Source organism: Panthera tigris, chromosome C2 (assembly GCF_018350195.1).
Source record: "Panthera tigris isolate Pti1 chromosome C2, P.tigris_Pti1_mat1.1, whole genome shotgun sequence".
NCBI lineage: Eukaryota > Metazoa > Chordata > Mammalia > Carnivora > Felidae > Panthera > Panthera tigris.
Window position 1 is genome coordinate 109,293,771 of NC_056668.1, and position 26,053 is coordinate 109,319,823.

At 38.6% G+C, this 26,053-nt stretch overlaps 1 protein-coding gene across 3 annotated transcripts in view; it reads right to left on the reverse strand.

Moving 5' to 3' along the window:
- The window catches only part of ARHGEF26 (Rho guanine nucleotide exchange factor 26), a 133,264-nt gene that overhangs the window by 81,562 nt on the left and 25,649 nt on the right, over positions 1-26,053 (reverse strand). For all 3 annotated transcript variants that reach the window (XM_042999001.1, XM_042999002.1, XM_042999003.1), the window contains 2 exons: positions 23,665-23,721; positions 19,959-20,119 (listed from right to left, as the gene is read on the reverse strand). In XM_042999001.1, the coding sequence (XP_042854935.1) occupies positions 19,959-20,119; positions 23,665-23,721 (218 nt within the window). The remainder of the gene's footprint in view (positions 1-19,958; positions 20,120-23,664; positions 23,722-26,053) is intronic.

The window sequence follows — 26,053 nt, forward strand, 5'->3', positions numbered from 1 at the left end:
CATTAAAACACATTTTCCCTTCCTCTGTCCTCCAACACCGCTAAATTTATAGAGGTCTCTGAGGAACTCCAAGACTGTGACTTGTGTGACACGAGCACAAGGCCAATTGATCTTATCAGGCTAATTTAAACCAAATGATCAACAAAATGTGCATTAGAGTTCTCAAATGGGTGGCCAATGGGTTGAAACTGCCCTACACATGTGTATTTAAAAAATCTGAATTAACTCCCAACGTTTAAAAATCAAGAGACTGCACCCACCCATTCTAATTTCCCACTTTTCTTGAAATATCGGATCACAACACAGAGTTCAAACTCCCCCAACAGTCACAGTGGCTGGAACTGCACTCACACCTCTTTACAGCGACCACCCCCGCCCCCCAGCACCAGAACCATCCTGTACCCATCCTGCTTCACTCAGCTATGTGATCTGGCTGCCAAGGCAGGCATTTGAATTTGTCCCCCTTTAGAGAGGGCTCTGAGATCAGGTTTGGGTCTGAATTCTGGCTTATCACTTAGTATCTGAGTATTTACCACTCTAGCAATTTATTTAGCCTCTCCGTCATCTGCTAAAAAGGATATAATACTATCTCCCGCAAAGATTGTGGCAAGGGTTAAATAAAGCACAAAATACACAAAGGATTTAGCACAGCACCTGGCACACGGGGCTGCTTAAATGGTGGCAGGTGTTATCACCAAATGACAAAGCACCAAAGGATACTTGACAAGATGTAATTTCCATCCAAGTCAAATCACTATTTCCACCTCCTCAAATTTATGTATAATTAGAAGCTAAATGAGTTTTAGGATTCATTAAACTTCTGCTTCCATTTGTCAGGAACCTGTAAGGCCAAACTCCACATATGTAGAAAAAATAAAAACCTCTGCAACTTTTCATTCAATTCCTAAGAAAAGCAACATACTGTTCATCAGGAATAGTTTCATACACACATCAATGGTTCCTCATTAACAGAAAAAAAAAAAAAGTTTTTATCAACCTATAAAATATTATTTCAACTCTGAGGAAGAATTAATTGCTGAAGTTAACATCAAATTTAACAAGTATATGGTTATAAAATGTTTGTCCTTCATTATCAAGGCTTTGGAGTTTGCAAATTGCTATAGCTGATATCTCCGTGAGAACTATAATTAATCAAGAACATTTACACTTTGATTACAGAAGGAATAAAGGAAGACAAATTATACTCAACCATCTCCTCATAATCTTAATGCAATCTTGGAGAACAAAAATCAGTGCAAAAGTCTTGTCAACTTATATTCATAACCTGAGCCAGAAGAAAGTAGATGAGAAGCTAAGTCCAATTATTTATAACATGCTGGCAAAAGTCCAAGGCAGGACCATAGTTAAATGTTAGAGGGGCTGGGGAAGGAGGGAAAAAGAATCCATGGAAACTTTACTAATAAATTCTCTTGCAATGGCATATTTAGGTATTAACAGCACCTGGCTGAACACATGACATTCTGATGATAAGTAAACTGTGCTGTAAAGCCTTAACAATTTTTCAAATGTTGATTTTGGCTACTGCCTATCTGAAAATTGGTCCAAACATGGGCTGAATTAAGATCCTTATGAGCACTTTGCTTTAAAGTCAATAGTAGTAAAGCACAGCCTAACCCTTACACCCTATGCCAACACATGAAAACCAGGTACCTTATTGGTGCAATAGATGTTGTTATAAAGCTAGTATTTTTGTAAATCAAATCACAAACAAATGGCCAAACAAAAAACCCTGCATGGTTCATTTGGTAAAAAGGCAATTTGGGGATGGAAATGCTGCCACTGAGAAGTTTTCCACTCTATTAAGTCTAATCTTAGACCAACCATTCTTTAAACACCTGTCTCCGCCTTCAGCAAACAAATGAAACCAGGAAGAAACACCTATATCCGACTGTCCCAGTAAAACTTCGACAAAAGCATCTTGCCTTTTTGAGTGAAGCACTCAATCCTTCCTTTCTCCGATTAGCAGGAATACCAATTACCCCAATAACCCTTTGAAGGCCCAAGACTAATGGGTTCTGAAGGTGCATCCTTTATACACTGATCACACAGTGAAGTGAACCTACAGCAACTGCTTCTGGTGCAGAACTCTGCAACCTACAGACACAGTACAAAATATGGATCCTCCAAAAAAAACCTTCCATCTTGTGGAATCCTTTTAAGTTTTTTTTTTTTTTTTTTAATGTTTATTTTTGAGAGAGAAAGAGAGAGCATGGGGGAGGGGCAGAGGGAGAAGGAGGATCTGAAGGAGGCTCTGTGCTGACAGCTGATGCAGGGCTTGAACTTACAAACCATGAGATCACGTCCTGAGCCAAAGTTAGACACGTAACTGACTGAGCCACCCAGGAGCCCCTAAAGTAATTCTTAAGGTATACTGATTTGTTTCCCCTATAAACACAGAAAGAAAACAAAAAGCAAGCTAGATACCACTTGGCTTCCAGCCACACCATTCCCCTAGGTCTCCTTCAACCCCATCCCCACCACCATCAGCTGCTCCTTCTCAGCCTCCTTTGCTGGCCCTTCTCCCATAATCCCAGTCTCTTAGTGTTGGAAAGTCCCAGGGCTTCGTGCTTGGCATTCACTCCTGCATCTCCATCCTTTCTGGAGAAACCTCACCCAACATCCTTGCCTGAAATCCCATCTAAATACCAACCCCTCCCAAACATGTTTCAAGCCATCAAACTGCCAAATCTAGACTTAGATACCCAACTGCCTGCTCAGCACTGGCTCCCTAGGGCATGTGAGAAAAATAACCACTTAAAAACTCAACACTACAATTAATGGCAAAACTATGGAGAGAGTAAAAAGATCAGTGGTTGCCATGGGCTTGAGCAGAGGGAGGGGATGAATAGACAGAACACAGAGGATTTCTGGGGCAGTGAAACTAACCTGTATGATACTATCATGGTGGATACGTGTCATTATACATTTGTCAAAACCCACAGATTGTACAACACCAAGAAGGAACTCTACTGTAACCTAGGATTTTTGGTGAAATGATGTGTCAGCATGGGTTTGATGATCACAAGTGTATCACTCTGGTGAAAGGTGTTGATAGCAAAGGAGGCTGTGCTTGTGGGAGATCAGGGAATATGTGGGCAATCTGTATTTTCCACTCAATTTTGCTGTAACCTAAAACTGGTCTAAAAAATAAAGTATATTGAAACATCAGTGAATGAGCCAAATGAAGAGACACCTAAAAGTGTATCACTTAATCTGTTCCTGTGTATCAGGGTGTATTCACAGCATCCTAGCTAGAAAAGTATACAATGCTTTTTCTAAAGCTCTCCAGAGGGAGGAAGGTCCTCATCACCCTTTAGTAGCAGTGACATCAGCCAAGAGTTTACACTTACCTCCATCAGTGGAGTCCATAGACACTCTGTCTCTTCTCACGTGGTTAGAAGTTAAGACGAGTTTTATGGGAGCTTCTTAACCAACCCTGATCTCTTAGATCCCTTGACCAGTAGTATTTTCCACAAGTCCTTCCTGGCTACTGGAGGAAGAGCTGACCAGTGGTAAAGACATAACTCACTAACCAGAACCACACTCCAGACTACTCTTTTTTATAGAGCAGGAAGCAAAATGAGTAAAAGCCACACACCTGCCACATCTGAATATTCAACCTGTTCCCCTTCATTTCATCTTTTCCTAGCAGCCCTCCAAAACTAGGGGAAGGGAGTTTTCAACTTAGCTCTTGAAGAGGAAAAAGAAGATAATCATCCCAACCTGTATTTACAGAAGTAGCCACTAATTAGGTATTATCAGATAATGAAGAATCATCCTCACAGCTGGTGAACATCAACACATAATTTATTCCCCAAATTGGGATACCTTTTGAGAGTGAAATGGGGCAATTAATAATCCCACCTGTACAAATGAAATCATCCTGGGCAGATGAGAATGTGCAATTACCCTAATAATTTAAAGAACACTTACCGAATACCACCAACTATTCCAACTGCTTTTCATGTATTGACTAATTTAATTTCCACAACAACCCAAGAAAATAGGTACTGTTATTTCCATTTTTATGTACGTGCATACTGAGGCACAAAGATGTTAAAAAGCTTGCCCAGGGTCACACAGGACATGCAGGAGAACAGGGATTAGACCCCAGGCAGACTGATGACACTCTTGGTTAGTCACCATGCCATACTGTAACACTACTTTAGCAACATTCTAGAAGTCTCCATTTTTACAGCATTTTAGAATTAGAAGCATTTTAGAAGCAATTAAATCTTAATCACAGTTTTTCACAGTCCTGAATTATTTCATTACTGGGCAATTTCCTTTCTCTTACATCCAACTGAAATTACTCCTGATATACCTTAAGGTGGAATGAGAAAAGATAAACCCAACTAGAGCTAGCAAGGAGGTGGCCACTTAAGTTTTGTATGTATTGATGATTCTCATTACTTATGGTAGTTATGTTCTATAAAGTTACTGCAAACACTGAATTAGCGAATACTGAACCAGTGCTCCTAGTGGAAATACAGGGTTAGCTTTCTATAAGCCTCTCATCACAGCATTTTCATCAACTGATCAATACATAACCTTATTTTATGTATGCTTCTGTTTAAGGATGTTTCCTTTAATATTATTAATTCCCTAGCATTGAACTTGTGGCCAACAACACTACAACTCATGCCTGACAAAGCTTATCCAACACAGACATTTCTCCATAAGGCACAGAACAGCCTTCTTGCACCTAGAAACTCCAGATAGCACTTCAGCACTGTATCTTTCGGGGGCCATTTTAAAGAGCAAGATCACCAACCAAAAAGGCCACAAAAATGTGAAAAATGTGGCATTAAGTAGACTGCGTGTCTGAACGACTGCAAAAGCACAGCAAGTATTAATTCTGGGCTACAAATAAATTTGAGTGAGTAGGCAATTCGCAAATATGGAATCCACAAATAAAGAGTATCAACTGTACACATCACTCACAAACTTCCTGCAGCAGCATAAGTACAGAGACTTCAACACTGACGGGCAAATTTGAGCGCAAGTCCCCACTCAAATACCCACTGGTTGGGTGACTGTGGGTAACTCACCTCCCTCTGAGCCACCTTTTTGTGATCTATAAAGTAATCATGGGGGCGCCTGGGTGGCTCAGTCGGTTAAGCGTCCGACTTCAGCTCAGGTCACGATCTCGCGGTCCGTGAGTTCGAGCCCCGCATCGGGCTCTGGGCTGAAGGCTCAGAGCCTGCAGCCTGCTTCCGATTCTGTCTCCCTCTCTCTCTGCCCCTCCCCCATTCATGCTCTGTCTCTCTCTGTCTCAAAAATAAATAAACGTTAAAAAAAAATAAAAATTAAAAAAAAAAGTAATCATGCCTAAACCTTCTCTTCTTTGGGTCAAATAATAGCAATTTTAATAACTTTGTATCTTGAGTTTTACTTTACATTTCTAACCGTTTTTCACACAGCCAAGGCCCCGTATTTCTCATATGCTATGGAGTCGAGCTAAATAGAAGAACCTGATTCTGATCTAACTGAAGCAAACGAAGTGGGATAGGCATACTGACTCTTCTCAGGGAGCGTAAATTTAAACTCCAATGAGAGAAAAAAGGATGCAGAATAGTGTATAGTCAGCATGCTAGTTCTTAAGAAAAGAGAGACAACAAGAAACCATTCGTATTTGCCTATACTTACATAAAGAAATGCTGGCAGAAAGGGTGCCTGGGTGGCTCAGTCGGTTAAGCTTCGAACTTCTGATGTCAATTCAGGTCATGATCTCACAGTGAGGTTGGTGGGTTAGAGACCCACATCTGGCTCCACGCTGACAGTGTGGAGCCTGCTTGAGATTCTCTCTCTCTCTCTCTCTCTCTCTCTCTCTCTCTGCGCCCCTCCCTCACTCACTCTCTCACACTCTCTCTCTCTCTGAAAATAAATAAACTTTAAAATTTTACAAAGAGGGGCGCCTGGGTGGCTCAGTCCATTAAGCGTCTGACTTTGGCTCAGGTCATGATCTCGCGGTCCGTGAGTTTGAGCCCTGTGTCGGGCTCTGTGCTGACAGCTCAGAGCCTGGAGCCTGTTTCAGATTCTGTGCCTCCCTATCTCTCTCTGACCCTTCCCCTGTCCATGCTCTGTCTCTCTCTGTCTCAATAATAAACGTTAAAAAAAATTTTTTTAAATAAATAAATAAATAAATAAATAAATAAAATAAAAATAAAAATTTACAAAGAAATGCTGGTAGGAGAAACAAGACATATTTCATGGTAAAAGAGTGTGGGGGTAACAGGGTCAATGCGAATAGGAGGGTGAGCAAGGCATCTCAGTGCACAAGTCTATATACCATTGATACTGTTTGCACTTTAAGCCATGTAAATACATAACTTACTAAGAACACAATGAAATATCCTTTCTTGTAAAATTAGGAATCAAGCAAGGGTCAGACTTAGCTCTGATTCTAATCAGCTGTGGGACCCAGGGGGGACTAGAAGTTACAGAATGGGATAGATGGCCTCTAATCTGCCCCCTCTATCCTACACATGCATGGAAATAGTTTATTAAACACAAAACAAAGTAAAAGTGTTAACCAAGCTCGGCTGTACCACAGCGATTACCAGGAGAAACAAATTAATAGAAAGTGGGCTAGATCTTAGTCAAGCTAATTATCTAACAAGACAGGTTTCACAATTTCTATTTCCTATTTTAAATAAATTATCTGACAGTTTAAAAAACAAAATCGTAATCATGAGTTACAGAAATTTTAACAAAACTAAACATTATCTAAGAACATGACATAAAAGGAGTTTCTAGTAAAACAGAAATCTGATGACTTTTCCTTAAGCTAGATAAACTGACAATATCCAAATCCCCCATATTTATAAATCACTCAGAGGTAAGGAAGGCAAAGAATTATGTATTCAAACTAAAAGCACATTTAGTATTTTGAACTGTGATAGATATAACCCAGGCTCTGTTTTTCTTTAAATAAAAATCTTCATACTATAGTTAAATGATCAATTTATTACATTACAAAACGTTGGTTTACTAAGCCCTATTCTATATATACCAGTTGCCCATTTAATGAAGTTAGTTGCAAATATAAAGTAATTAACATATGATTAGTATGTTCATATATATGACTGTATAGTTCAAGACTAAGTTAAATTATATTTGAATTAAAAAATCTATTAAACCAAACTATTAAATAGCAGTAACCTTATGAGATCAATCTAGTAAGACAGCATAAGGAAGTAAGAATAACTAAGGGTTAAGAGTGACTTCCCTGTTTCCCCAGGCTGTGCTGAGGTCCTGCTTTGAGGGGTACCCCATTTCTCAGGTACCTGTTCCCTGTGTGCTTATCCCAACAGATCACCAGGACAGAAACTCTGCCTGTCCTATTCAGTATTATATTTCCAATGCCTAGCACATTGCCTGGTACATAGCAGGTACTCTATAAATTATGCTTAAAAAAAAAAAAAAAAACCTCACCCTAAAATATTTTATCAAAGAGGAAGACGTAATGCTCAAAAATCTCATATTCACAGAAATGACTATTTCCCTAAGAAATTAATTCCATAAGTCATGTGGAACAATTCATTCAAAATAGGAGGAAAAAAAAAAAAAAAACAAACAGGGGAAACCCTGGCTTACTGGGGAGTACAGGAAGAGGGAAAAAAAAACATACCTAATCTTATTCTTCATTTGAGAATCTGACTATTTGACTAAAAGGAAATAAATAGGTACTGGTGCAGAACAGTGTGTAAGGTAAGCTATCGTCACATAAAAAATATCATACTTGTACATGCAGAGAGCATCTCTGGAAGCTATACAACAAAGCAGTTGTACTGGGGGACTGACTTCTCACTGCACACCCTTTGGCAGAATTTGAATTTTTTACCACATATATCTATTATTTTGAGTGGTGATGGGCAGGACCTCTCACCCACTATTTCTTGTATTATAACAGAGTAGCCTCCTCCAGATGATCAATATCTAGCCAGCCTTGACGAGGAAAAAGCATGCATTTCAAATGGATCAAAGCAGTTCTAGACAAATTAAACCTTTACTTTGTCACGCTTTGCCTAATTAAATTCCAGGCTCATTAAAAGAAATACTGCCACTAAGATAATCAAAATGTTATGCCACGTTGTCCTCAGACATGGTGTTCAACAGTTTGCAGAGGAAAGGAACAGGCAGTTATGCTTTTAGAGCCCTCTGCCCCATCTGTTTTTCATAGCTTGGATGTTGACTCTCAGAAAACTGTTTTCATATATTATCTTATTAGCAGGTTATTCACATCTTTACTTCTTCCAGCCAATCTTTCCCACATTAAAAAAAAAAAAAAAAAAAAAAAAAAAAAAACTGGCCATGTGTACAGCTACATTTTTCCATACCATCCCCAAAAGGCTTTTACCACTTACCACATCCAGGCCCTAATGTAAGTCAGACTGTGAGCCTAAGGTAATGTTTGCAAAGCCCACCCTCATGAGCCTCACAAGACCAACTTTCATGAATTCATACACGATGGGGAGAATATACTGTCTAGCAAAAGCACTGGTAGAAATAAGTAATTCTCCAGCGTGAGTTGGTGAGAACAGACTCCTAAGTGGACAAGCACCTCAGGGCCCCAGTTTTAGACTCCCTAGTTAGTCTGATAAACATTAGCTCCATGCTGACGGAAAACTCACTTTGCAGCTAACATGTGGAAGGATGAAGTGATCCGCTTACAGACGAGATTAGGATTCCTTGCTCTAGTCTCAGGAGAGACAAGTGTGATCAGTAAGAATTAGACTTCAAAATTAAGAATCAGTTCATGCCAAGAAAGTCTGCAATAAAACAGACAAAAGCAAGCCAAAGTTTCTCCAGCCTGAACATCTGAGCTTCCAAACACACGGGGTCTTCAAAGAGTCCAGAAGAATATGTTTTATTCAACAATATGTGGAGGCAGAGTGTTTTAAGTTTAGATCATTACACGTTCCCCCTTCTCTAACCGTTGGAAAGGATACTTAATGTGCAAAAAAGCAGAACCACCCTTAGTGTAAACTGTTCGGAAATGTCAGTAAAATGACATCCTGACCTCTATAGCTATTAATAAATTGGTTAACTGATACTCCGATATTCTAAATTAATAAAGCTATATTCTGATCACAAAAGTAGTTTCGTGTTAGTAAACTGGATATTGGCCAGAAGACTGAAAAAGAAAAATAAAGGGATAGGCAAGGGCCCAAATAAAGGCATTTAATACAGCGATCCCTATGGTTGGCATAAACACAAATAAGCCAAACCAACTCTTCCCTGATATTTAATGTGGCTTAAAACCTGCAAAACATACATTCCCAGATGACTCCACCAGATGCTCCAAAAATTAGACATAAAGCAGCTAAATCTGTGATAATAGATTAAAAAAAAAAATAGTCCTCCTGATGATCTTTAACTTAATGCTACTTACCGAAATCTGAGAGAATAATTTCATGGCTTTAATCATTTCTGCTCCCTTTTCAATAGAATAGACTCAACTAAAATTTCAACTTGTGAAAGTGGCTATAAAGATGTCCTGGAGGGGCACCTGGGTGGCTCAGTCAGTTGAGCGTCCGCCTTCAGTTCTGGTCATGATCTCGCAGCGTGTGAGTTTGAGCCCCGCATGGGCTCACTGCTGACAATTCAGAGCCCACTTCAGAGCCTCTATCGCCCTCTCTCTGCCCCACCCCTGCTCATATTCTCTTCTCAAAAAATTAATAAAAACATTAAAAAAAAAAGATGTCCTGGAAAACATCTTATTCCTAGCATATGTTTCAAAGATATCTACACACACACACAAACACATACATACATATGTGTAACGAAGTGTTGTGCATCAAACATACACAAGATGCAAGAGAATCAGAAGTAGGAGTTCCAGAACAGGACAACTTCAGCAGATAAACACAAACACTGCCATTGTGCCCTGTTCTGGTTGTTCATATCACTCTTCTCTGCTAGAAAAGAAATTCCAATGAACTCTCGATACAGAGACAGTTTTCTTGCTACAAAGGGACCTTTGTTTGAAACCCCCACAAGTGACAAGGTCAATCTTAGCCAATCTTGACGTTTCTATGGAACCTTTCCACCAAATTTTTTTCCAAATTCAAATCATTTCCTGAAACCTTTTTGAAATCCAAAGAAAACACTGTATAGATAAAGTATCAGTTAGGTTCTTTAACAAATACCATTCATGATACACATTTTCCTCAAGATATTTTTCTACAAATATACTTGTAAAATCTAAAATCGCAAGGCTTGTGTGATTTAATCCCCATCCTTTAAAAAAACACACTAAGAATATGGTAATAATATACTGAATTAATATTTAAAACAGTATTAACCTGTCTTCTTAGCATATAGAAAGTGATTTCAGATTTTTTAATAAAATCATATTTTCACAGCTTTTACACAAAGCTGACATTTTAAAAATTAAACTATTTTTCTGCAAGGTTGCTCAGTATTTACATTACCACCTACCTACGGGACAAAGAATTCTTTCATTTAAGTCCTAAGAAAGACTTGCAAACTCATTTTCTATGAAAGTTTACTCTGAAAACATCAGACTTTTCACAAAGAAGCAGCAAATAATCTGAATTTAGACAGCACTTTCCAAACATACATTCTCTTTTCTTCCCCACATCATTGTGAAAGTAGTTGAAGGACCTAACAAAAACAATTTGAATGTTTTTTTTAATTTTATTGAATAGTTGCATATTAGGGCTTCTGATAAGATATAAATTATAAGATTTTCATGATTAATTAGCTTATTTCTAGAGAACACAGTCAACACTTCAACCATGGAGCCACATTCAGAGACTGCCAAGGATAAAGCTACTGGACAGTTATCCCTGAGGGAACGATGATCATGGGGAAATAACAAGATGATGTCTATGATGTGCCATGCATGGAGCAGTGTCAAAACACTAAATGCTCTTTGCTTTTAAGTTCTCCACATTCTAAGAGGTCAAAGACATGCAAATAGGAGATAAGCATCTAATCACTCTCTACAACTAGTGCCAAAAGTGATGTATACCAAAAAGAGCAAATCCTAACTATTTTCCAGATGGGCAATCCCTAGTAGAGGCCCTACACTGAAACCATAACTGTGCTTAAAATGTATGTGTAGTTCTGAAAAAGTGGTCTAGGGGAATGCATTCTAAAGAAGCAAAAAAAAAAAAAAAAAAAAAAAAAAAAAATCACTAGTTTCCATTTCTTTTAAGTGAATGATCTTAAACCAATTCACATAATTTGGGTTTCAAGCTCCTGCAGTAAAGAAATGATGGTATTCCACAAGACTCTATAAAGGATTAAATCAGATGAAATAAGAAAAGCATTGGAGAAACAAAATTGATGCCCAGGTGCTAATAATTAATGCACAGCGTTTAGAGGTAACATCTGACAATAAATGAGCAATAAGCAAGCTTAAAGGAGTTTGCTTTTGAAATTTAATTCGTCAACCATCTTCCTCGTGCTTAAATCAAGTGCTAGATTTAACTTGGCGAGATCACAAAGTTTACATTAAAATCTTTTCCATCGGCCAGAAAAACTGTGTGGTCCTGCTTGTTTAACTCAAAACTGGCAAGAGTCAAAAATCCATGTAATGGTTCAAAAGCTACAGCTGTAAATGCAATGCAGATGAAATACTGCAACTACACCCTAGCCATTGTTTCTTTTTCCATAATTCTACTCTAGTTTAAGATTGATAACAGCTAATGACTGAGCCTGGTAACACTTCCATCTGTCCCAACCAAGATCCTGGTCCAAGTTTAAATCTCTGTGTGACAACTCAGAATCCACAGACTCTCGGACCTTGCAAAAGCAATGCAAAAAGGCAAAAAAGCGTGTAGTAGCCCCAACCATCTGCAAAAACCAACCAGGAGAATGGCCCAATTGGCAGCCGGAGCATGTTAGGGTGTGTTTTGAAAGAATGTTCCAAGGAATCCACTGCTTACAAGACAAACACAATGCTGAGAGGAAGCAAACAGCTCAGATTTTAGTCCTAACCTAAGTCAGAACTAACATGCTTTATGATCAAGGAAGAATCCACTTATTTTTACTTCATTCAATATCAAAATGAAGATGATTGTTATAATGTTGTAAAACATGCCACGATCATCTTTAAGAAGAAACTCATGCAAACCATTGTGCCACAATCCATAAAACCTATTCTTTAACCTAGTCCTTAAACAATGACAGCAGAGGCAAATATAGAGAGAATATCATACAAAAGTCACTAAATAAGTAATTCAGAGACATTTCATAAACCAGATAGAGATGATCAAAATAACAGTACTAATATCAACAAAATCACTCCTACTTGAGTTTACCTAGTATCGCACCAAGTGTGATCCCCTTTAATTCTCATACCAACCCTATGAGGTTAGATAAGCTACGGTCCCCATTGGACAGAGGGAGAACTAAGATGTAGAGATAATAAGTATTTGCCAAGGGAAATAAAAGCAAAAATGAACTATTGGGACCTCATCAAGATAAAAAGCTTCTGCACAGTACAGGAAACAATCAACAAAACTAAAAGGCAACCAACGGAATGGGAGAAGATATTTGCAAATGAAATATCCAATAAAGGGTTAGTATCCAAAATCTACAAAGAACTTACCAAACTCAACATCCATGCAGAAATGGGCAGAAGACATGAATAGACACTTTTCCAAAGAAGACTTCCAGATGGCAACAGACATATGAAAAGATGCTCAATATTGCTCATCATTCGGGAAATACCAATCAAAACTACACTGAGATACCACCTCACACCGGTCAGAGTGGCTGAAATTAACGACTCAGGAAACAACAGATGTTGGCAAGGATGTGGAGAAAGGGGAACCCTCTTGCACTGTTGGTGGGAATGTAAACTGGCACAGCCACTCTGGAAAACAGTATGGAGGTTCCTCAAAAAATTAAAAATAGAACTATAAGCCAGCAATTGCACTAGTAGGTATTTATATAAAGGAGTGCTGATTCATAGGGGCACATGTACCCCACAGTTTATAGCAGTGCTATCAACAATCGCCAAATTATGGAAAGAGTCCAAATGTCCATCAACTGATGAATGGATAAAGAAGATATGGTGTATGTATGTGTGTATATATATATATACGTACACACAGTGGAATACTACTCAGTGATGAAAAAGAATGAAATCTTGCCATCTGCAACAATGTGGATGGAACTGGAGGGTATTATGCTAAGTGAAATAAGCCAGTCAGAGGTTCTGGGGGTTCAATCTAATTCTTTCTTGGATTTCCTCACTACCAGTTTAGAGTTAACCTGTTCAAATTGCCTGAAATAGTTACTTGAGAGTCCATCTGTTTTCAGGTTCCAAAATATTGCTGTCATTGTCTCTTCTTTTTAAATTTTGGGGTTTTGTTTTGTTTTGGTTTTTCTGGTCTGCTTGTTTTATTTGCTTGTTTTTGATCCTTGGGGGTTTATGTTCTTGACTATTCTATCATTTTTGATGGAATTTCAGGAAGGAATGAACTTAAGGGCATACGTCTCCTCAGTCATCTTTAACTAGGTGGCATCAGTTACAAAGACTTACAAACTCTTCAGACCTCTCATGGCTTCTCCACAGCCTTCCCTGAAAGGACTGGGGCTATTATTCAGACACCTGTCATCCTTCTTCCCCTACTTGAAATGATACTTAAATAACTACTTATTTCTTGTACTATTACTTCAGACACTGGTTATTACTAAAAGCTGAACAATGTGGACTAAAATATCCATGCTATTGTAGAGTACTTGAGGTGAATTTCAAATCAACTTCTTTGTTTCCTTATCTCAGGACGGAAAAAGCCAAAGCATGTCATAAAAAGTAGCTTCTGAGTGTCACTGTCTTTCAACTATCACCTGAAGAAGTTGGGTTTTAAAAAGAAAGATTTTTTGTTCCATGAAGATAAACAGGGCAGTTGCTTTATTTACCAAAGATTCTGTGGTAAACTTCTATGGAGTAAAAAAAAAAAAAACAAAAAACATTTGCTGATCAAAAACAATGGCAATAGCCAATACTTCAGGTTCTACAACATAAAGAGTTCCATATTCTCTGGCCTAGTTAAACTTAATTATGTTTTCTTGTAAAATTTAGCTTTAGGGGCGCCTGAGTGGTTAAACGTCCAACTTCGGTTCAGGTCATGATCTCAAGGTTTGTGGGTTCAAGCTCCACACTTCAGGTCCTCTGTCCCTCTCGCCCTCTGCTTCTCAAAAATAAATAAACGAACGAACAAACGAACGAACGAACGAAAGAAAGAAAGAAAGAAAGAAGAAAGAAAGAAAAGAAAAGAAAGAAAGAAAAAGAATAAAATAAAATTTAGCTTTAAAAATTAGGAAGGATGAAATGCTAATATTAATACTATAAAAGTTTTTAAGGTTTACTGTTAATGCATTAAAGTTTAGAGTTTTTAATTACCAAATAGGAAACCTACTTTACAACACAGATATGCTACACCATTATTTGAGTAAAATGTCAACTTTTGGAACATAAAGTCATTTCACAAAATAATATTAAAGCATATATATTGAGAACAGTATTTAGTGTCCCCTGATATTTCAATTTTCATATAATCTGATTAAAATCAGGAAAAAGAATCTTCTAGAGAAGCAAGTGCTGGGTAAGTACTATTTTGTATGTTTATTATTTTTGTAAGTTACTCTTCCACACAAGGCAGAAACTGAAGAGTTTGGCATTAGCTGCTCATCATATCTTGGGAACAAATTCAGTTCCTCGGGACACGAAAGCACATTGATGGATATTTTTATTTTACTCTGTAAAATTGAAGATGGCATAGTTTTAGCTTTAAATTACTTCCTAAAGAAATGCCAATCTCTTAACTTTGGAATGTGAAAAAGAAAAGTAAGCATCTTGCAAAGTTCTTTAGCAGTATATTTTTATAGGTTACAAATAATAGTATATTCTATTATTGAAAAAATTTAAATCCATCACCTAGAAATTTATAATGAAAACTCAGCATTGGGAGTACAAACACATCATTTTATAAAACATCAAAACAGGGGCGCCTGGGTGGCTCAGTCGGTTAAGCGTCCAACTTAGGCTCAGGTCACGATCTCGCGGTATGTGAGTTCAAGCCCCGCGTCAGGCTCTGTGCTGACTGCTCCGAGCCTGGAGCCTGTTTCAGATTCTGTGTCTCCCTCTCTCTGACCCTCCCCCGTTCATGCTCTGTCTCTCTCTGTCTCAAAAATAAATAAATGTTAAAAAAAAAATTTTTTTTTTAAATAAAACATCAAAACAAAGGCTCATCTACTTTTCATTTTGCAGAAATCCTTTTAACACAAAACACCTTACTTAGAGCATAGCATTTCTAAAGACAGCCATAGGGTTGACATTTAGTCTTTACTAAAGGCCATTTCTTTTCCTGAAAGTATGTCTTTTACCATCAATAGATCTTAAATGTAAAAGCAAGAATTAGATCATATTCTGCTGCAAATGTATGTAAATCAATCATACTTGTAGGTCTTTTCCTATTAATACAGAAATTATCTATAAATCATTCTAAATGGACATAGATACATGAAAGCATCTTTGGTCCTTAAAAGACAGGAGGCCCATGAATCCAGAGGGGTTTCACAAATCTGAGTCAGAAGGAAGTTAACACAGTTAAGGGAAAAGGCAGTAGGTCCAGAGCTGGGAGGTCAAAGGCTCTGCACTGGCATGGACCCAAAGGCATAAATTTAAAAGATTCAGCTCTAATCATCACCAAAGGAAAAGAAAAGAGGCATTTTCCTAGGAGGGGACAAATATAGGATCAGCAGGAGTCCAGCTACCTCCTCACACACACAATGCAAATAGTTGCCAGGCCAGAAAGGGTCACAGGAAGGCATTAAAAAGAAAGCCAAGGAGCCTGAGAAAGATCAGCGTCATTCTTATCCTATTTACTTCATTTCTGTCCCAAACCACAGGCTCCTTAAATGTTTTTGTGCCAAAATTCTGACACTGGCTTTCTTTTCCATTCCCTTTTACCCATGCATCTCAAGGAGGGCACACCTGGCATCTGGACGGGACAATTCATGAGTGTCTGGGTCAGTCCTACCAACAGTAGGGTGCCTGGCACTTCTGTCCCCACCTTCAAAATGCCAGGAGAGTCTCCAAGTCACTGGGGCAATCAAAAATACGTTTCCAAATGCCCTAGTAGGTAAATACAACCACTGCCACCACTTGAAAACCAACTGTTACAAGTTCCAGTATCTCACTTAAACCCACAGTATGGAGAACTAACTCAAATCTACATTTCCAGTCAAGATTTTTCTGGAGTTCTAATCCGTTTTTCTCCTTTCAAGTTGATGTTCTCCCCTCATGCTCCACTGTCACTTCAAAACTGGTCCCAACTGAATTCCTTATCTCCCTCACTAAGCCCCAACCTGTTTGCCTTATATCCTAGCTAATACAACCACTGTCCACAGTCAACCGGGCAGACACCTGTGGGAGGCAAACAAAACCCCTCTTTCTCACCAAGTCCTCAAGACTCCATGTTCCAAGTATCTCTCAAGTCCTTCTTCATAGGGCCCCTCTGTTTCCCATCATGTCCAGCTGTATTACTGCAGTGGCCTCAAACCTTCCACCATCTTTACATTCTCTCTAATGCAAACACCATACTGTCATCTCCTGGGCCACCCTGGCCGTCCCCTACTGGATCACTCCATGTTTCCACACAGCCTTCAGGAAACTTTGAAAACTCTTCAGCTGGGCACACAAAGGCCTTCACCATCTGCTCTCACCCTCACCAGGGACCCTTCAGCCCATAACCTCCAGCGTGACCCAGGCCTATCCATTTCAGGGGCAGGGCCCTGCTCTATGATTCCTCCGCGCACACACTACAGATGTGCCACCAGCTACTGATGATCCTTGGAGACCAAGAGACACTGGGTGGATGCCAGCAGAAATGCTCTAGAACCCAGGCATCTTGCAGAATAGGAGGCTCCACAAGTGATGACTGAAATGAGCAATTCTTTACAAAACAAAGAACTTAGTAGGGAAATGCCACTGATAAGCACTCACACCCAGAATCGGAATGATCTGCCTGCTTTCATATAACATCTTCTTACACAGAAAGGCTTCTTAGTGTTATTTATCGGCAAGCAGTGAAGAGCCTGAGCCACTATTGAATTCACAAAGCTTGTTCTGACTTCAACTCTAGCTACAATTTTTCATGGAAGTACAACAATGAAGATAGTCTTGATTATGCCACACTGACCAATGCCATGCTTCATCAGTAATCACTAATTTGAACACCAGTCATTTGCTTTATTCAACATTTTATTTAGTATTTCCTTAGGACTGGAAACTCTTTCATGGGTAGCACATCAAGTAGTTATCACATTAAAATTTTTTTTTTAATGTTTATTTTTGAGACAGAGAGAGACAGACAGAGCATGAGTGGGGGAGGAGCAGAGAGAGAGGGAGACACAGAATCTGAAGCAGGCTCCAGGCTCTGAGCTGTCACCACAGAGCCCAACATGGGGCCTGAACCCATGAACCGTGAGATCATGACCTGAGCCAAAGTCAGATGCTCAACAGGCTGAGCCACCCAGGTGCCTGAGAAATGAAAACTTTTTAATGAAATTATAAAAGATTTCAATTTTTTAAAAGATTGAAATTAAAATCACAAAATTGTAATCTATAATTTAAACAAAATGACTTACTTATTTCATGATTAACCAACTATAGATTTTTTTTTAATCCCCATTTAATAAATAAGAAATGAGGGGGGAAGGTTTAGCAACCTGTTTAAGGTTAACCAACTACCAAAAGGAAAGGCAACTGCTGGAGCCCAGGACCCTGGTGAACTACCCTGATAAGCAAGAAGTGCTTTGCGGGCCCAAAGAAGGTAAGGACCCAAAGCATCCTCTGCCCAAGAACTGTTGCTGTCTACAACAGAATTTACTAAAGGCTTTCTCTGGAGTCATTTATACACTGCAAGAAGCTGACTGATGCCCACACAAGTCAAAGCACAATTCCACAGAAGAATAAAAACATGCCACTGTGGTTTTCAGAAAACATATTCTCATTGAAATGATGACTTACATTTTATAGTTATCAAAACAGTATTAATTCTTGATAGCTGTGTATCTAAAACAGAGCTCTGGTTTTATAGATCAACCAAAATACACGTTAAAATGAAGGAGACTCACTTGGAAATGTGAATACCTTTCAATTAGGGACACACCATCTAAGGCTCTTGTTCCAACTCTTCACTGAAGGAGAAAAGAGATGTCCCTTTCTCTTACCAAAACTGCTAAGACTACCAAGAGGACCAATGGGCTGAACACAAGCAACAACCCCACGTCTAAACAAGGATTTCCAAGCCGAGGTGCATGCCCCCACCCACACACCACGGGCCCACTGCCTCCTCAAAACACGTTCTTTTTAAGTATCCACATCAGTATCAAGATTACCAAGATCTTTTCCTGTGGCAGAATTTGGATTCTGAAGTTGTGTCACTTCTGTGAAATTTTGAAGATCTCATGGATCTGACCACAAACTCCAGCACTCTGAAGTAGCCTCAATTCATAGGCTTACGTGTTCAACATGAATGGTCAATCTTGTAAGTTCAAAAGGAAGATCTACTTGCACACAGTGAAGGTGCCAGTGGGCATGAGCACGTTATCATTACTGTTTGCTTGGCTCTACCCTAACGTGACAAATAAACAATGTCCAGATTCACAAGAATACTCCCTACCTAGGACAGATCCGGTTTTTGTGGGTACTAAAGCAGGTACAACACACAGGCACAAAAATTAGAAAAATAAATAGGCACGGGGCACCTGACTGGCTCAGTTGGTTAGGCATCTGACTCTTGATTTCGGCTCGGGTCATGATCTCACAGTTCGTGGGATTGAGCCCCGTATCGGGCTCTGTTCTGACAGCGCAGAGCCTGCCTGGGATTCTTTCTCTGTCTTTCTTTCTCTGCCCCTCTCCCACTCTTTCTCTCAAAATAAATAAATAAACTTTTTTTTTAATTTTTTTTTTTTAACGTTTATTTATTTTTTGAGACAGAGAGAGACAGAGCATGAACAGGGGAGGAGCAGAGAGAGAGGGAGACACAGAATCTGAAACAGGCTCCAGGCTCTGAGCTGTCAGCACAGAGCCTGACGCGGGGCTCGAACTCACGGACCATGAGATCATGACCTGAGCTGAAGTCGGACTCTTAACCGACCAAGCCACCCAGGCGCCCCTAAATAAACTTAAAAAAAAAAAAAAAAAAAAAAAAAAACAGGCACAAAAGCAAATAATTAATTAAAGCTTAAAGCTTAAGCTTCATTAATTAGACGGTAAACCCACCTTTGACCCAACTATTTAAAATTGCCAATATTCAACCATTTTGACCTAGCAAAATAGCAACTCAGGATGGCTCAGCTTAGCCCACTGGTGGCACATGGCTCCAGTACAGGCTCTGTAGTTCACTCAAAAGAATACAAGAGCTCATCACTGGTATACAAGCTGAGATTCCTACACTCACTAAAACTAATAATGGAAACTCCTCTAATAGTATTTATGGAATCTTAACTAGGGAAAACCTAAAGAAACCAGCAGGTCACTGTGACTACATTTTCAAAATAATAATTACATATATGAAGAAAAAAATGTGAAAATGTAGACAAAAATAACGTTTGTATTTGACTAGTATGACTGTGAGTCATTTTCTCCTGCACAACTAAAAGTTGTTCTATTATTGGTATAATTTAAAAGGAAGAATAAAAGGACAAGTGTGAGGAGAACAGGGAGGGACAGAGGAGTGAGAGACAACTCATTATGCACTTGGCATCCATCTAAACATCAACAACCTGAAACATACCTTAAAATTTATTTCAAGGAATAAAGATAAAAGCCAATTAACTCCATGAGAGACCTCATACTTCTAAACGTCTTGTTTGAGGTAACACAGATGTTCGTTAGTAAGGAATATCTTGGCCTGACTAAAGGCCAACTAAGGTGAACTTACTTTTTGCTTGCCTCACACACATCCATAATGTTGGAGAAAAGATGGTGACTCTCTGTTTTGGTCATCGTATCACTCAGTTCTTTAGAATTTTTAAACATTCGTATCAAGATCTCCAAGCTGAGTAAATATGAGTGTTCAGAGGATATGACTTCAAAGATAGCCTGGTAAAGAGGGGAAAAGAAAGATATCATTAATTCTTATAATTGAAGAACTAAAATAAGTTCTCATAACTCTCCTATAAAAAAAGACATATCTTGAAAAGCAAAAAAAGATAAGCATTAAGGAAAACGCATCACCTAACTACTGACTTCATGTAAAGCACGAACATCCAAATCTCAAGAAATAGAGTCACTGCCGACAGTGTAAAAATGAAAAAGTGGAAGCACTTGGATGACTTGAGATTGCATCCTGAGGTCATGCTTTGCCAAGGGGTGGAATCTATGGAAGAAAGCTAGGGCCTGTCATAAAATCTCAGTGTGACATTAATTAACCTTTGGGGTCATCTCCTACAGCCCTGTTTTCAAAGTAGACTGCTCTGGGACAGTAAGGATTTATAGACATCACTTGAGATTCAGAGAAAATTTCTTACAAATACATTTCTTTGCTCTCCTCTTGTGTGGGCCTTTTCTCTCCCTATGTTTCAGTCTAACAAATTTGCAGTCAATAACAGCAAAGAGTCTGGGTGTATTAAAAGAGCATGACTGTATTCATCCTTAAAAGGTTTTTATCAGCCACAGGAATTCTTTTATATTAAACTCATACAACTGAAAGTAATTCTGTTTATTCAACAAGCCACCCTCTCTGCTCTCGTCAATATCTCAAGAAGGAGCGAAGGACTGTCTGCGGAAATGGTTGGTGTCAGGCATACAATGGTTACCTGGTAAGTGTTCATAATGATGAAAAGCCAGCCCACATAAGTGAATAGGCACCTACGCCCTGTGTAAGGAATTCATCTAGCTCATTAACAAAAATCACTTCAGGGGCTCCTGGGTGGCTCAGTCAGTTCAGCGTCTGACTTCGGCTCAGGTCATGATCTCGTGGTCTGTGGGTTCAAGCCCTGCATCGGGCTCTGTGCTGACAGCTTAGAGCCTAGAGCCTGCTTCACATTCTATGTGTCTCTCTCTCCCTGCACCTCCCCTGCTCACGCGCTCTCTCTCTCTCTCTCTCTCACACACACACACAAAAACAAATAACATTTAAAAAACAAAAAAAACAAAACCACTTCAGATCCTCCAAGAATCACAATACAGGGATTCTTCCTGAGGTTGGGTGGTAAACATCCTTGCAGGCTTGAGATTCGCATCCTTCCCCGGAGATCTCCCTGGTAACACTGCCATCATTGCCTTGACCTCCAGGGCTCCTCCCCACCTCCCCTCAAGCCCCTGACCCAAAACACACAGGAGATTCTTCCCATAAGGCCCTGTGCTGTGGCTGAGACTAGGTGGAAGCCCAACTGCTGGCTGGGCCATATTTTGTAAGTCAGCTTAGTGGTGCTGGTCTCAATGTTCGCCTCCCTTTTCAGCATCTATAAGCTTTAAAGGAAGTCTTACTTAAAGGTGTTGGTCTAGCCTCAGCTGTGCTCCAGGCACTTAAGTGATGTAATCATCTAATGAGTAAAGAGTGAGGATATTAAGAGTCTCACTTGACCTGAATCTTGCATAATTCTATTCAGTCAATACAATTATCCTTAGGAAATTCAATGCAGACTGAAGAAAATTGTCACTTCCTGACCAAAAATAGTGGATTTCAGGTTGTTCATAGATATGGTAACTTGGAATGACAAAATATTTTCAAAAGCAAAAGCTTTTGTAATCAAATGCAAAATACTAAGATTTGAACAAAAATATGACATGAACGATATAGAATAGGTCACGTGAAAAGATGAATAAGTGGCAGTTTAATATAATAGATTTAATATAATAACTGCTAAAACATCCTGCAACAGAGCCATCAACTACTTAAAAGAAAATTGGGTTAAACTTTCTAAAAATAGCCATATAGGAATAGAAAGAAACCATAAAGTTAGATTTGCTGCCATCACTAGTTTTTTATCACAAATCTGAATATTTTCAAAATATAGGGGAAAGACATAGGCTTAAATAGGAAAGGTTTAAAAGAACACAAATGTTCAAATCAAATGGGCTTAGGACCCTAGAGTAATTTGTCCACAAAGAAACACTGTTTATGTTGCGATAAAGAAAAAAAAAAAAACAAACATATCACCTACTGTCCAAAATTTGGACAATAGCTTTTTTTAAAAGGTGGAATTTAGAAAATGGAATACTATATACATATTAATACTACATTAATATATATTAACCTACATAAATCCCAAATATAGTGCTGAATGTCAAAAGCAAACAAAAAACATGTTCAGAATAAGCATATATCTACATTTTAACACATACACATGCACCCAAATACATGTACATAAATATATGTAATACATGACTTAAAAACACAATTTGGATAGATACACATCATTTCATAATTACAGTTGCCTCTGGGGAGGAGAGGAAGAAAATGACAACTGAGGAGAAAAGGAATTCTACTTTATTGAAAGTTTTGTTGTCTTTAAAAAATATGAGTAAAAAGTATAAATGTAATATATTTGTTAATTCTCAGTGATGGGTACACCAATGTTATATACTATTCTTAAACTTAAAAAAAAAAAAAAAAGGCACTATAATGTACCCGTGTATTTTTGTGTTATTTATGCCCATGAAACAAAAATACAGTGCATGTCCTTTGTGTAATATTTGTGTGTGTATATGTATACACACATATATACATAAACATATATATACATGTTAATATGCATAAAACAAGAGGAAAGTGTTTTGAGAACTTCACAATATTATTACAATGAGTAATTTCCTTAAACTACATTTATTTAAACTTCAAGTTGTAAAATGCTATTACTATCAGTTTTATTTTTTATTAAGTAAACCTTTGTTTTGGTACAAATTTAATTTATAGAAATCTTGTAAAGAGGGTTCAGAGTTCCTGTATTTCCTTCATCCATCTTCCCCTAGCCAGGGCACATGACACAGTGAGGGTACATTACATTTTATCCGTAGACAAATTTATGTACTTTACTCAGATTTCATCAGTTTTCCCACCAACATCCTTTTTCAATTCCAGGACCTAACATCTCATTCATTTTTCAACATATTTCTTTCAGTTTAAATACCTCTACTAGGTGCTTTGTTATTTAAGTTAAAATGACATTAAGGTATTTTAAAATTTTCTTTTCTGGGTGCTTACGTGGAGCTTTATTTGACAATGATCACATACCCCCTATGTTAAAAGAACAAAACGAATACGTTTTCGAAGGAAAACACTGAACCAGTGCACACAGTAGATGAAAGCACACACATTCCTTGGAACTCTAAAAAGTATCTGCTTGGGGCACCTGGGTGGCTCAGTCAGTTAAGCATCCAACTCTTGATTTCGGCTCAGGTCATGACCTCATGGTTCATGAGTTTGAGCCCTGCATCCAGCTTTGCACTGGCAGTATGGAGCCTGCATGGAATTCTCTCTCTCCCTCTCTCTCTCTCTCTCTCTCTCTCTGCCTCTCTCTTGCTCTCTCTCCCTCTCTCTCTACCCCTCCCCCACTCACACGGTCTGTCTCTTGAAATAAATTTAAAAACTTAAAAAATATATCAAAAATATAAATAAAAGTATCTGCCAGTAGAAAACATACCTCCTGTCTCTTTCTTTCCTCCTGGCTAACTGTCTGTGATAATCCATTTCTTTTCACCTAGAGGAAAAAGCAAAAGAAAGTTGGGCTCATTAACTTTAACAATTTATCACATAAGGCATAACTCCACACCCTTCGAGAAATGAATTATAGGAAACTATGCAAGACATATGAATTAAGCACATATTAATTTCTGGGTCCCTCATGTAATATTGAATCATATTAATAAACTAGCATTAACACAAAAGAACTGCAAAGCGTCTAGAACACTCTCCTATCAGGCTGCATTAATCTGCTCTAGTCTTAGGTCTAGATATTCCTAAAATACTTCTCAAATTAACCTCACAAATCGTAAGTGAAGAAACCTAACAATAAAGAAAGTGAAGCCATCCCTCAAAAGTTTACTGCCCAAGACCGCACACTTAAAAAGTAACTTTAATTCTATATTTCACCAAGACTCCACAGAATACCCGTGCTCTTCACAGAAACCCAATCAAACAGGAAAACAAAGTCCTCTCTGTCCAAATTTCACATATTTAAGTTTGCCAAGTAAGGATGTTAGCCTGATGTTCTTTGGACAAGCAACAGTACCCACAAAAGCCATGAACGCCAGTCTCATACCGGGAGTAATGCAGTTGCAGCGTTAGGTAAATCACTGCAGTCCCTACCTAAATTACAACCCATTTTTATTTGATTACTGCAGATTCTATCATAATGCCGTTTCTAAACCAAAGAGTAGAGGCTGAACTAAGAACTCCATGAGGGCAGGGCCTGGTGTGTTTTCTGCTACACCTGACACTGAGTCTGGCACAGGAAAGATACTCCTATTTTTCAACTGAAAATTAAATTAGCAAAAGAGGGGCGCCTGGGTGGCTCAGTCGGTTAAGCGTCCGACTTCAGCCCGGGTCACGATCTCGCGGTCTGTGAGTTCGAGCCCCGCGTCAGGCTCTGGGCTGACGGCTCAGAGCCTGGAGCCTGCTTCCGGTTCTGTGTCTCCCTCTCTCTCTGCCCCTCCCCCATTCATGCTCTGTCTCTCTCTGTCTCAAAAATAAATAAATGTTAAAAAAAATCTTTTTTAAATAAATAAATAAATTAGCAAAAGGTCAGGCATACATACAAGTTGACCAATTAAATTCTGTGCTTAAGAGAAAGAAGGACCGCAAGAAAGGTGAGTGCCCTCCCCTTTTCTGAGAAACTAATAGCAATAAAATATTAACACAGGTCTTCAAACATTTTTGTTTTCATACTTGCTAATAAAGTTTTCTTAACCATGTTCCCCTAGATCATTCTTAAGTCGACATCTCAAAGTTTTCGTTGTGTATTTAAAGAATTAAAAAGATGGGGCACCTGGGTGTCTCAGTCGGTTAAGCACCCAACCTAATTTCAGTTCAGGTTCATGAGATCAAGTCCCACACTGGGCTCCATGCTGACAGTGTGGAGCCTGCTTGGGATTCTCTCTCTCCCTCTGTCCTTTGCCCCTCCTCACTCACATGCTCTCTCTCTCTCTCTCAAAATAAACATTTATAAAATAAGAATTAAAAGATATAGTTTTCTGCTAATTGTAAATCTAGACATTTTAAAACTTGTTGCCTACACTGTTTTCAATGTATCCAGTGGAATATAAAAAATATAATGATGTGATATCCACCACCATCCATTTAAAGATAAACATACTTTCCATAACAACTGGAGATTATTCTTCTTTCTCCATAAAAATCACATTTCTATGTCAATTTCCCTCCCAAATTTCCTAATGTAATTCTATGTGTTAGGGTAGCTGAGGAATTACACTAGTATACTTTGATGCAAAAGTACACTTTTACATTTAATTTTCTAAGATATCCTCTGACCAATGAGTTTTAAGTATAAAAGACCCTCTCCTGGATTATATAATCACCACAATTATCATTAATAACCTATGATCAAAATAACACAATCACTTCCAACTTTAATGCATTAGACCCTAAAAATGAATTTTACTGAGAATGCAACCCTTAGTAAGGTGGCGACTTTATGGTGGCTTCATTAAAAGAGGCTTCCCTAAAACAAGTATTCTAAAAAAATTTGTTTTTTAATGTTTATTGATTTTTTAGAGACAGAGAGAGCATGAGCAGGGGAGGGGAAGACAGAGAGGGCAACACAGAATCCAAAGCAAGTTCCAGGCTCTGAACCTTCAGCACAGAGCCCAACGTGGGGCTTGAACTCACTAACCATGAGATAATGACCTGAGCCAAAGTCAGAGGCTTAACCGACTGAGCCACCCAGGCGCCCCTAAAACCAGTATTCTAAATTGACCCCCTGTATCTTGCGCCCCAGTGGTCTGACACATTGGAACAAGCCACCACCCTAAGATATGAGATGGAAAAGAGAGATGCCTTTCTTTAGTAAAAAT